Consider the following 12,976-nt stretch of genomic DNA (forward strand, 5'->3'; position numbering starts at 1 on the left):
AACAGGGCTCTTACGAAAAGTGTCTTCTTCTTTTCCTTTCTGGGCTCTTTAATCTCTGCCACGAAGCCCTGCCTCACAGGCTCTAGAAAGTGCCTTTAGGATTAGAGGGAACCGTCGATTTGCTCTTATCTTTTTCTTCACCTCACGTGTGAGCGGTGACAACTAGCTTTCCCTCTTTTCTGTCCGCTGTGTTTTTTACTTGAAAGCCGGCTTCAGCGGCGGCCCGCGCCTCCAGAGGGCAGCGGACCCGCGGCGGCGGAGCACCCAGCGCGGGGGCGGGGCGGGGCGGGGCCACGCCCGCGTGGCCACGACCCCCGACCCCCGACCCCCGACCCCCGGCCCCCGGCCGGCGGGGCTCTATTTGGTTTTAATTTGAAAATCCTCCTTTTCCTTCTCCCTTTCCCGGCCCCGTCCCTTTCTCTGTCCTCCCTGGATAAACTCAGACCCCCCACTCCTGGAGTCGCGGGTGCCGAGCGGACGGCGGGCCGGGAGGTGAGTAGGGCCGGGCGGGCGGAGAGCTGGGTCGCGGGAGCCGCGAGGAGAGGCCGAGGCCGGAGGCCGCCCCGCGCCACATCCTCAGGTGGTTCTCGAAGTTTCGGGGCTCCCGGGAGGGAGCGGTCTCTGGCGCTGAGTAGGGGTCGGGGTCCCTTGGATTTGAAGTCGGCGGCCGTGATCCCCAGACGGAGTCTGTGTTGGGGAGACCGTTGTGCCCGCGCAGAAGCGCGCCTCGGAGAGCGGGCTGCGCTGCCTGGCCGCGCTGCGCCCCTTTCCCGCGTCTCCTGGCGCGCCTCCCGCCGCCCGGGGCCGCCCGCTACCCGCCTCCCGCGCGTTTCTGTTCCGCAGGCCGGGTCCCGCCGGATGCGACTCAGCTGGGGTCTCTGGCGGGTGCTCCCTCCGCGTAGCTCTGGGGAACCGGGTCAGGTCGACGAGCAGGTAATAGGGTTTGTCATCACTTCTTGACGGGCCTGACGGGCGGGGGTTACAGGAAGAACCCATCTATTACTTTAGCATTCAGGCAAACTGGAGAGATGTAATTATATCGGGATGCACTTACATGTAAAATGAAACTTATATTTCTAAACTTAGGTTTTCTCTTAATTTTATATTCTCTTCCTTTGTTTACCTTTGCTGAGAACCTGCATTGAGTTTTAAATTTTATATCACATATTTAAAATTGGAGCCACCTAAACAGGTCCAGGTGAAGAAAGTATGTGTGTACTAGGTTCATTTCTCACCTACTTAAAGGGTTTTAAATCATTATTTTAAGTTGCACGTCTTTCTGATAGGAACATACAGATAATCTTCTGTTGTTCTGACATCATGTTTAATGGTAAAACACTACTATCATCTCCATCAAATTTGAAAAGGACAAGAATGTTCACCATCACACAATCAATGTGATAATATTGTGAATTGTACTGCCAAGCAAATTAGGTAGAACACATTACTCTGATTGGAAAAAGAAGATGCAAATGACCTTCTTTATGCATAATATGGTTGTATTCCATGAATATCCAAATGAAACAACTGAAAAGCTATTTGAAAAACTAAGAAAATTTAGTAAACTGGATAACTACCTTTAATCTTAATCTACAGAAAACATTACATTTCCTGTATATAAACACCTAGAAAATAAAAAAAAAAACTTTTCAGGTTATCAACAAGGAACACAAAATATACAGGACCTATTTTTAAAAGATATAAAACTATAAGGGAAAATACTCTTAGGGATATTTATAAAAATACATGATGTTTATATACAGATATATCTATGAAAGTATGTAGCTCTTTTCCTCCTAAAGAAATGTATAAGTTAAATATAATCTTAGAATTTTTTTGGTTTGTTTTTCTAATTCCATTGTTTAGTTCATGTAGAAAAACAAATACTTGAGAATAGCTAGGATATTTTCAAAAATGAATCTATAAATAGCATTACACAGCTATAGTGATTAAAAGACAGTGGCATAAATTAGTCAACGTATTGGAACCCTTTAGAAGGAGAAGATATTTGTCTCAGAGTTACTGCTGGTAGGATTTAAACTTAGAGTTGCTGAATGCCACTTTTATTACCACATGTGTGGAGAGTCTGCATGAAAGTGAATCCTAGAGGGAAGGGAGACAAACCGAAGGATGGAGGGAGGCAGAATCCTGATAGCATCATCTGAGTCTTGGAATCTAGCCATGCTTGGGCTTTTCAGTTATGTGTATCAGTCAGTAATAATCCTTTTTCTTGATACATTATTAGTTCTTGATTATTATTTTCATTATTATATATCATTATTAATTCTTAATAAATAACAGTTGTTCTTCAGCCTATTTTTTTAGGGTTTTTTTGAGTTTTCTAATTAAAGTATAGTTGCTCTACAATGTTGTGTTGGCTTCAGGTGTACAGCAAAGTGATATATATATATATATGTTATTACAAAATATTGAGTATAGTTCCCTGTGCTACACTGTAGGTCCTTGTTAGTTATCTATTTTATGTGTAGTAGTGTGTATATGTTCCAGCCTATTTGAATTGAGTTGTAATTAATGACTGAAGAAGTCTGACTAGAACTTGTTTGCAGAGCAGAGGTAGAGTCACAGATGTGGAGGGCAAACTTGTGGTTGCTGGCGAGGGGGTTGGGGGGGCTGTCGGAGGGGATGGGTTGGGAGATTGGGATTGACATATACATACTGCTATGTGTAAGGGTAGATGACTGGTAGGGACCTGCTGTGTAGCTCGGGGAGCTCTTCTCAGTACTCTAGAATGACCTGTGTGGGAGGGGAATGTAAAGAAGAGTGGATATATATATGTATGTGTGGCCAATTCACTTCTCTGTACAGTAGAAACTAACACAACATTGTAGATGAACTATACTCCAATAAAAATTTTTTAAAAAAATAAAAAAAAAGAAGCCTGACTAATACAATGGCATATAAAGTCATCAATTCTAGAACTTGGAATTTCAGGTCATTCTGATCTTACCCCAGTGTCTTTCCAAACTGAATATTGGCTAAGACTGGGCCATACTAATGAATAACACTTTCTCTTTATCCAGAAGTGAGCTGTAAGAACCAGTGCAATTGTGCTGTTCCATCTACATGCATGCTTATCCCACAGTTCCCACACAATATTTTTTTTTCCAAAGACGTGGAGAATGTTGTAGTATAATAGAGGAAATAAACAGAGCATTCTCAAGTGACCGGTTTATTCATTTTAGGAGAGAGTATGTATAATGAAATGCACTTTTGCTCAGAAATGAAAAGGGTCCTCTCTGTTATTGTCAAACTTGTTTTTATAAACTCCTATTTTATATTTTATTTTGGTACATCAGTCTTGAGTACTTTATTGTCAGGTCTTCATTGGTAAACCCCTTCCCTATGACAGTACAGTGTGTACTCAATTTTAGAGCATGGAAAATACATGTACTTGTTTTGTACCTGTAGTTTAGATATATAATTGACATCTTTGTGCTTTGGTGTTTCAAAAATTTTAAGGCTGTAATGAGGAGTCACATTTACAATCATCAGTGTATTCTCTACAATGAATATGCTCCCTTAATTAAATCATGGTGCTGGAAACACACACACACACACACACACAAAAAGACAATGGCATAGACCCAGGACCAGACAGGTTAATGAAAGAATAAAAGGGAAGCTGGCATTTTAAATCAGAGAGTGGCGATAAGGAGGAACATTTAATAGATCATACTTGGACAACAAGATACTTATTTGGGAAAATTAATAATAAAGCTGGAATTTTTCTTCAATCTTAACTCCCAAATATAGTCTACGTGACTTACTGATTTAAATCTAACCTAAAAGTACTAGAAGAAAACCTGGGTGAATATGTGTACACAAGGGAATTAGGAAGGTGTTTATAAGCATGATATAAAAGCTAGAGCCCATTAAGTAAATACATGTTTGTTTTTAAACCTTTGCATGTGGGAGGAAAAACAGATACAAATGGGATGAAGAAAATTGCTAATATACCTACAAATTCATAAATGATTTTCAAAATCAACAACCCAGTTTGAGAATAAAGAGTATGAATGCACAGCAAGAAAAATGCAAATGATAAGCCAAATAAAGATGCTAACCACACTAATTATCAGAGAAATTCAAATTAAAATAGGACATTTTATCTGTTGTTCTAATTTTGAAAGTCTGATGATACTAGGTGGTATTGATGATGTGACCAAGAAAATATATCCTTACACATTCTAAGTGGAAATAGGAATTGGTAACATGATTTTATGATAATGTGTATTAACATTTTTTCTAGTTTTGAGATATAATTGATATACAGCATAGTATAAGTTTAATGTGTGCAGCATAATGATTTGATTTACATACATCATGAAATGACCACAATAAATTTAGTGAACATCCATCATCTCATATAGATACAAAACTGAAGAAATAGAAAAAAAATGTTTTTTACTTGTGATAAGAACTCAAGATTTATTCTTAACAACTTTCCTATATGATGTACAGCAGTGTTAATTATGTTTGTCATGCTGTACATTATATCTCTAGTACTTATTGTTTTATAAGTGGAAGTTTGTACCTTTTTATTTCCTTCATCCAATTCCCCCTCTTCTTACTCCCCACCCTCCCCACGTGTGGTGATCACAAGTCTGATCTTTCTCTGAGTTTGTTTGCTTGTTTTTGAAGTATAATTGACCTACAAGACTTAAGTTAGTTCCTCGTACACAACATAGTGATTCGATATTTCTATACATTTCAAAATGATCACCATGATAAGTCTAGTTACTATCTATTGACATTTTTAAATGTTCACTTTTTTATTGGAATTTATCCTACAAAACATGCTTCCAAGCGGGCAAAAAAAAATCTGTGTTCCAAGTTGTTCACAGTAGGATTTTTTGTAACATTAAAAAATTGGAAACAATTTTATATCCATTGAATAGGATTTGGTCACATAATATGTGGTATATCCACACGTGAAATATTATGCAGTTAAAACTATTAGGTAGCTCTAAATGTTTTAACATAGACATGTCCAAAGTACCTTATAAATTAAAACTAAAACAAATAAAAATATCAATTTTTACTTTGCTTCAATTTGTTCTTTTGTTTCCACTCTCTACTGTATGGTATATACAGTTTTTGTATATATAGGACATATCATTTGTGTTTCAGTAATATATGTTGTAGGATACCATTTTTATAAATAACAACCATAAATACTAATATATACAAAGATAAGGCTCTATCTTTATGTATTATATATAAATTTTATTTTTATTATTTTTTATGAGTATTTGTATTCTTTTACATGTTTCTAAAATGTATGCATGTTTATAAAGAAAAAAATGTTTCTATTGTAATTGGAAAAACTAAAAGATCATGAGAGTTTTTGGTCACTATTTTGTACAAAATGATTTCTTCCTGGATATTTTAGTCATCATTCTCTATTAAGAAAGTATATTCTGGGGCTTCCCTGGTGGCGCAGTGGTTAAGAATCTGCCTGCCAATGCAGGGGACACGGGTTCGAGCCCTGTTCCAGGAGCATCCCACATGCTGCGAAGCAGCTAAGCCCGTGCGCCACGACTACTGAGCCTGCGCTCTAGAGCCCGTGCTCTGCAAGAACAGAAGCCACCGCAATGAGAAGCCTGCACACCACAATAAGAAGAGTAGACCCCGCTCGCTGCAGCCAGAGAAGGCCCACGCACGGCAACGAAGACGCAACGCAGCCAAAAATAAAAAACAAATTTATTTTTAAAAAAAGTATATTCTCTTACATAAGGCTTTCCTTTTACTGCCTATACAGTAATAGCTCAGTGGGGGGTGCGGGCTGCAGGATGGTTCCACAACCCCCCACAGATAGAAAAACCCTGCATGCTCAGGTCCCTTATATAAAAGGTTATAGTACAATCGGCCCTCTCTATCTCTGGGTTTCTTATATGGAGGGCCAACTGTATACACACACACCCAACACATTTTCTGTTAAATATTTATCTTCTTCTGGCTTCTTCTTAAACATAATATTTCCCAGTTTGAACTTTTGATTCCTGCCCTCCCCAGTCCCCAACATTTTCCCACCATCTTCCTCTCTAGTTCAGCTAATGGCATCACCATCAGCTCCGGTACCCTGGCTTAAAAAGTGAGACTCATCCTCGACTCCTCTCTTTACTTAGTCCATCAGCAACTCCTGTGGGTTCTGCTTCCAAATCTTGTTAAGCATCTGACGGCATCTGAACCTCTCTTTTGTCACCTCCCCAGTCTAAGCCAGCATCAGCTCCCACCTGGATTACTGCTGCTATTCCTCCTCCACTGCTTCTACTTCCGCCCCCTCAAGACAAAGTTTAAATCAGATTTGATCACTCCACTGATTAAAGCCCCCCGAAGACTCTCCAGCTGCAATTACAACAGATTCCAAACATTTTGCCATGAATTTCAGGTATGATCAGACCTCTGTCTCCACCTCTGACCTTGGTTCTCTTCTTTCCTTGTGTCCCAGTCACACCTGACCTTTTTCTCTCCTTTGAGAATCCCAAGCTCATTGCCATCTCAGGGCCTTTGCACTTACTTTCCTGTCTTTCTGGAACTCGCTTCCCACATTTTTAGTGTAATGCTTCCTTTCACAGTTCAGGTAGCTGAAAGGTCACCCGTAAGAGAGGCTTTCCTTTACCCTCCTGGAGCTCCCCATCCATGTTTTTCTTAAACCTTTTATTCTGTTTCCTTAATAACTGTTCTATCTAAATTTAATCTTAAATATTTGTTGACATGTTTTTTAATCTCACTCCACTAGAATATGCTCTCCAGCAGAGTGTCCATCTGGTTTACTGCTGTATTTTCAACACCTGTAGTAGTGCCTGGTACATAATAGGTAATCAGTAAATGTTTGTTGAATTAATGAAGGAATGACTGAAAAGTAACTGGGGACAAAAAAAATAGAACTTGTTACATATGTTACTAAGTAATAGTATATATGTTTGTGTAAACATAGTAAACTATTAAAACACTTTATTTTTCAGTATTAGAACTCTTCAAAAATGTCAGCAGTTGGGTCTTTTGTGAACAAATTTTATTATGCTTTATTTCAAATGTGAATTATGTGATTGTTTTCTTAGTACAGGAATACCTTGAGTTCATTTCATTTTGAAATTGATTTTATGGTTTAACATTTGGATACTATGTCTATTCATTTACCAATATGAACATTACTATCTTCCTGTATTTGGTACAGAAAGGGTTAAAGGAGATTTATATTGGTCATATCTAAAGAAATATACATAAAACACATGAGGAAAACAAAGTAAAGAAAAATAAGAATAGGAAAGTAAGCCTGACAGAAGAGTTGATAGTAATAAAAAGCTCACCTTGATAGAGGAGGTCTGAAATGTGGGCCCTGAGTGTTCTAGCAAGATATAAGGAGAGAAACACATTCATGGGACTTGGGTTTTCTATGAGATAAAAGTCAACCAGTTCTTTCAGAAATGCTGAGTTATTCCTGATACTGAGGCCAGGAGAAAATGTCTGCAATCTCAGTGAAAGGACAGGGTGTAACATGAAATGTGACCTCAACACCTTCCTTTCAGTAATTATAGTGACCTATGTTGTTTTAGGAAGAATAAGTCAAAATAGAGTCGCTAGTAAATTAAATCACCTCTAAGTGAATTATGTTAAGTATTTCTGTTGCTTTGTTTTGAACTTACTTAGAGCCACTTTCCAAAAAGGATATGGGGGAAAAAAAAATCAGATTCACATCATATATGCCATGTTCTCCATACTGCATAATAGGACAAAGAATTTTCACTATCTTGGAAGGAATTTATCTATGTAAATAAGAGCGGTATCAGGTCAGCTGAACCACCAGCCTGAGAACTCAGTGCTTAAATCACAAGCACAGTATCATTGCTCAGTTTTATTTTTTTCATCTATGTTCAGCCTAAGAATTTACCATATGTATAGATTGATGCCTAGTATGTCATACATTATGTATCATGTGTTATAGTAAATATAGTTGTGTATTTTGTAGTGATTACATGCACTGATGTTTTAGCATACCAAAAAATTCAGTTATCAAATTATTTTATTTCTCCATTGTGGTCCACCTCTCCCTCTAAGGTCTAGTACCCACAAACTTGATCAACCTATAGATGAAATGGAAGATAAAACAGAGTCCCTGGATTTAATACCTGATGCTCCTCCTGACTACAACTGCCACTTAAATTCATCAGATACAAATCCTGATGCCCCTCCAGAATACAATTCCTGTTTTGTACTTGGTAAGTTAAATAATCACCCCAACAGAAAATGACACTGAGAGTTAAGGTTGCTCTTTTAATTAACTAATTCATTTCTTGATTCAATAAATAAATATTGAGCACCTACTGGATGCCAAGTAGTTTATTAGATGTCAAGTGGAACAGATTCCTGCCCTTAAAGAATTTACAGTCTCCTGGGGAAGGAAGTTGTAAAAACATTGATGGCATTCTCCACGTTGTTAGGGAACTATGAAGCGAATATTGTAGGGGCACAGAAGACAGAGTAACTGATTGCCAGAGATGAGGAAAGCCCTGAGGAAGTAAAGTTCTGTTGGCACCATAAGGATTTTCTCAATCAAAAAATAAAGGTGGGAGAGGACCAAACCTGAGAGAAAGAAAAACATGTCCCAAAGCACAAGGTCATGAAGACCTGATGGTCTCTTGGGGACATGAGGAAGGCCTGTTTGGGTCAAATGGCAGAACCACAGAGAAATGGAGGTGAAGGGTCTTGAGTGCAGATAAGGAGCTGGCTGGCATCTTATCCTAGAGACCATGGAGAGCCTGCAGATGCTAATTAACAGGCCATCAAGACTGTAAAGTATATATTTGAGTTTGTTTTCTCATCACCTCTCCAGCTTCTGGCACAGGGTTCAATGCATAATGGGTGCTCAATGAATGTTCAGTGAACAGCTGGTTGATAGCTAATAAGACGGCTCTAGGGACCAGTGTGAAGGGATCACTGGAACAAAGAAAACAAGAAAAGGGAGACTAGTTAACAAGAGTCCCAACTGGATGAGGCTTAGTAACAGTATCAAGAAGAGAGGCAAAAACTTACAGTTTGAAAAAAAATCCTCTATGAGACGATGCAAAGATATTATGTCTTTCTAGAAATAAGATCCTGTAGCTCAGGCAGCCTTTGCTTCTGCAGTGTTTTCTGAAAACAGCAGAGCTTCCTTTTCCCCTTTGCCTCGTGTATGTATGTTGTCTGGATCTGATCCAGTATAACCCCAAATTATTGGGTCAACACCTAAATCCAAGGTCTCGACAATCTGACATTATATAGTCAATATCATTTCTCAGTACTTCAGTGTCTTTCAACATGATTTATCTTTCTTTTTTTAATGGAGATATAGTTCACATACATAAAATTCACCATTTGAAAGTATGCAAGCCAGTGGTTTTTAGTATGTTCACAAGGTTGTACAACCATCACCACTGTTTAAATCCAGAACATTTTCATCACCTCCCATTAACAGTCACTCCACATTTTGTCCTTCCCCTGGCAACCAATGATCTACTTGTATCTGTATAGTTTTGCCTATTCTGGATATTTCATATAGGTGGAATCATAACACAGGTGGCCTTTTATGCCTGCTTCTTTCAGCATATTTTTGTCAAGGTTTATCCATGTTGCAGCATGTGTCTGTACATTATTCCTTTTTATGTTGAATTGTATTCCATTGCATAAATACCTTGATTCTTCATTGATCACTTCATGAACATTTGGGTTCTTTCCACTTTTTGGCTACTATGAATAATGTTGCTATGGCCATTCACTTTTAATGGCAGATTATATTTTAAGTTTTAGGAAAAAAATTCTAATTGTTTTTTAAAGTGTAGTTTAATACTAGGTGCATCAAAATAGTGTGGATTTCATTTGATAATATAAAAATGTAGATTTCTGGCCATCTATTTAATCAGAATCTCCAAGGCAGATCTTATAAAAGAAAAACATCCTATCTTGTTGATCAACAGCTAAATTTGAGAAACACTGTTCTAACATCGTGTTTCCCAACCTATACATCCATGAGTAGACGGTGAAACTAATTTAGTAATTTTCAATCAATAATTTCTTGAAACAAAAAATGGTGAGCATATTCAAAGTTAGTAAAAAAACACAAATGTCATCAAGGCTTCAGCCAGTTTTATAGGTCAGATCTCAGCTAGAATCTCCTGCTAACTTGGAGTTTGTTTTATTTACTTTTAGCTAAAATAGATCTGTAATAAAATCTGAGAATGAAATATTCATCCTTGTTTCATTTATTTTTTCAACTATGATACTTTTTAAAAAACATCTCTGTTAAAAATTTTTTTAAAAAAATTAAAAAACTTGTCCACAAGCCCCCATTTACAAAAATAAATAAAAATTAAAAAACATCTCTGTTGGCTGGGATTGAGAGGAGAGGATGTTTTTTGTCGTGGATCTGCCTTTCTTTTACATTTTGTTCTGGCCTTTCCTAGAAGGTCAGAGAAAGGCAACTGTGGTTCTCCCTCTCCCAGAGCTTCAGGTAAGGCTCTGCAATGTTAGGAATAACTTAGAGTTTATTAAGTACCCCTTTGTAGTCGACCAGAGCCCAGTTACCTACGTAAATAAGCCAATTATTTTAGATCCAAGAAAGTAAATCAAATTTCGAGATAAAAGTATTCAGATCTTATTTTTTAAGAACTATAGATACTTCCCAGCAGTATGGATAGTCTCATGTCTAAATGCTGGTAATTCTTCAAATTTTAAGCAGTCCTTATGAAATGTTTGTAGAGAGTTACCCATTCTTCTCCAGTAAGTGTCCGGGGATCCTGCTTCTTGACAAGGCTTCCTCTCACACGGAGAGGGTAAAATGTTCCTTGTTATTGCTGGCAGGAGTTCAAGGCTCCTTACTAGGCCTGCACGGATACCATCCTGGCTGGGAGAGGGGAGAGCAGAAAGGAGATGGCATCACTGCTGCTTTTTAGAGACATTTAATAAAAGAAAAACAAAATCTGAAGTCGTACATTAGCGGTACCCTCATACTAATTCATGATTTTGAGTGCTTGTCTTAAGCGTTGTGTCTGTTTAAGGAAAACTGGTTTCCTTGACTGTGATCTTTCTTATATTGACAAAGTTAAAATTTAGCTAATCCCTGGTTGGAGGAGAGCTGTGTGAGAACCAGACGATGAGGGTATAAACAAGTGACTGAGTCAGAGACGGTACAGCATAGTCTGTAAATCATCACTTTGAAGTTAAAATGTGACTTCAAATCCCAGTGTTACCACTTAATATCTATGTGAACTTGAACAATAATGATAGAGGATATAAAAATAGAAATTTGCATAGTGCTAATTTTATGCCAGACCCTGTGCTAACCCTGCAGCAGCTTTATTTGATAGGCATAGAGAGGCTAACAAGTTACTTAATCTCCTTAACCTTAGTTTTTGCACTTATGAAATGGGCATAATTATCTCACAAGGTTTAAGAAGATTAAATGAGTTAATAATCTGGAAATCCTCCAACTACATTTTTGGTACACAGCCCTTCGCTTGGAAAATGGAACTTCTTGTTATTTTTAAGAACCTGTCATGTGACCCGTGTAATCTCCACATAAAAATTCATGCTAAGTTTCAGTGTATTATAGTTTTAACCATATATAATTCTTTCATTTGTTTTTGACTGCAGGGCCCCCAGACCAGCTGTCCCTCCACCTGCATGCTACCCAGGAGGCTTGCCAGCTGGTGGCACCCATCCTATACAGTACCAGCCTGGCAGGTATCCTTCACCAATCAGTCTGCTCCAACAACGTGGAGCCAGCTCCTACGCCAAACTGCCCTTCTGGTCTGGTCTGGAATACTTAGGTCAGGTACTCCACACAAATCCAGATTGTTTTCTTATGAAATATGACCTTAGAGGTCCAGCAAGAAGAAATAAAAAGCTGAAGAGAGTGGATAAAGGTGATGGGTCAGTGATGACAGGTGTCTAGTTTCTGAGACTGTAAAAGTGGTGGTACAAATTTCAGAAATGTAAAGGAGGATAGGGATATTTTAGTGGGAAGAGTGTGGATTTCGTAAAGAATGCAGGTTGAGTTGTAAGATATTCAAGACGTCTTCTTGAAGGAAATAAGAAAAATAGGAGTAGGAATAGAAAAATGCTATGGTAGGTGCTAGTTGGGGTGTCATTTACCAGGAAGTAAGAGTGAACATGAAGAAAGGTGACATGAAAGAAACAGAACACTTAGTGGCCAAACCATCAAGTGCCTTGGCCCCTTGCTTTCCCTCACCACCCATAATTTCATTAGCCACTCCAGCCCCCACAAATACCTGATACCTTAGGAAAAATGAGGTGACTACCAAGCACATGTAGCTTCAAGCCAAGTCCTTGAGACGCCCCTCGCACAAAGTGGTGATCCCCTAAATCCCTTCTATATAAAAATTACAGAACCACCCTGAAACCTTGGTCAGAAACTTGGGGGATAGGCAGATTTGGTGAACAAAATGGTATAAATTCAAAAATTGTACCCTAAGATAAAGCTATTATTGGAAACCCCTGTGTAATCTTGACCCCTTTGGTTTTGGAAACAAGAGGTTTTGAAGTTCACTGTGAGCAAGAGACTCTACTTCAATACTTGTCTCCCAATGTAGTCAATAAAATATTCCTTGAGGTTGACAAGTTCCTCTTTGCAATTCAATGTATTATTAATCTTGTGCATTATGAACTATTGATACTATAGAAATGATGTGTGAAATGCAATACAGTTGGATCAGGAAATTGGAATTTCCAGAAGGCAAAAATTTTATTAAACTATCTCTTTGTTAAATAACTATAAAATACACATAAAAGTCATTAAATTGCTAGAGTAAACCCCTTTATTACATCAGAAGCTTATAGAATATTTATAGTAAATACCTTTTAGAAAATCTTTTTTATACTTGCACAATGATACAGGAATTTGTCCTTGCAAGCCTAGGGTCTCCTAGACCATTTCCCTTGTTTTTAAAATTGTACG

At 38.2% G+C, this 12,976-nt stretch overlaps 1 protein-coding gene across 10 annotated transcripts in view; it reads left to right on the plus strand.

Annotated features, from left to right (window-relative positions):
• The first annotated feature begins 333 nt into the window (after positions 1-333).
• Positions 334-12,976, plus strand: part of LOC132364512 (phospholipid scramblase 4-like) — a 68,471-nt gene continuing 55,828 nt past the window's right edge. For 7 of the 10 annotated variants that reach the window (XM_059920152.1, XM_059920143.1, XM_059920147.1 and 4 more), the window contains exons 1-3: positions 334-492; positions 8,083-8,243; positions 11,653-11,742. In XM_059920152.1, coding sequence (XP_059776135.1) covers positions 8,208-8,243; positions 11,653-11,742 — 126 coding nt within the window. In that variant the 5' untranslated portion in view covers positions 334-492; positions 8,083-8,207. Of the gene's footprint in view, positions 493-6,238; positions 6,413-8,082; positions 8,244-11,652; positions 11,743-12,976 lie in introns of those variants that run through there. The other 3 variants (XR_009502828.1, XM_059920150.1, XM_059920145.1) reach the window with 2 other exon arrangements.

Source organism: Balaenoptera ricei, chromosome 4 (genome assembly GCF_028023285.1).
Source record: "Balaenoptera ricei isolate mBalRic1 chromosome 4, mBalRic1.hap2, whole genome shotgun sequence".
Taxonomy (NCBI): Eukaryota; Metazoa; Chordata; class Mammalia; order Artiodactyla; family Balaenopteridae; genus Balaenoptera; species Balaenoptera ricei.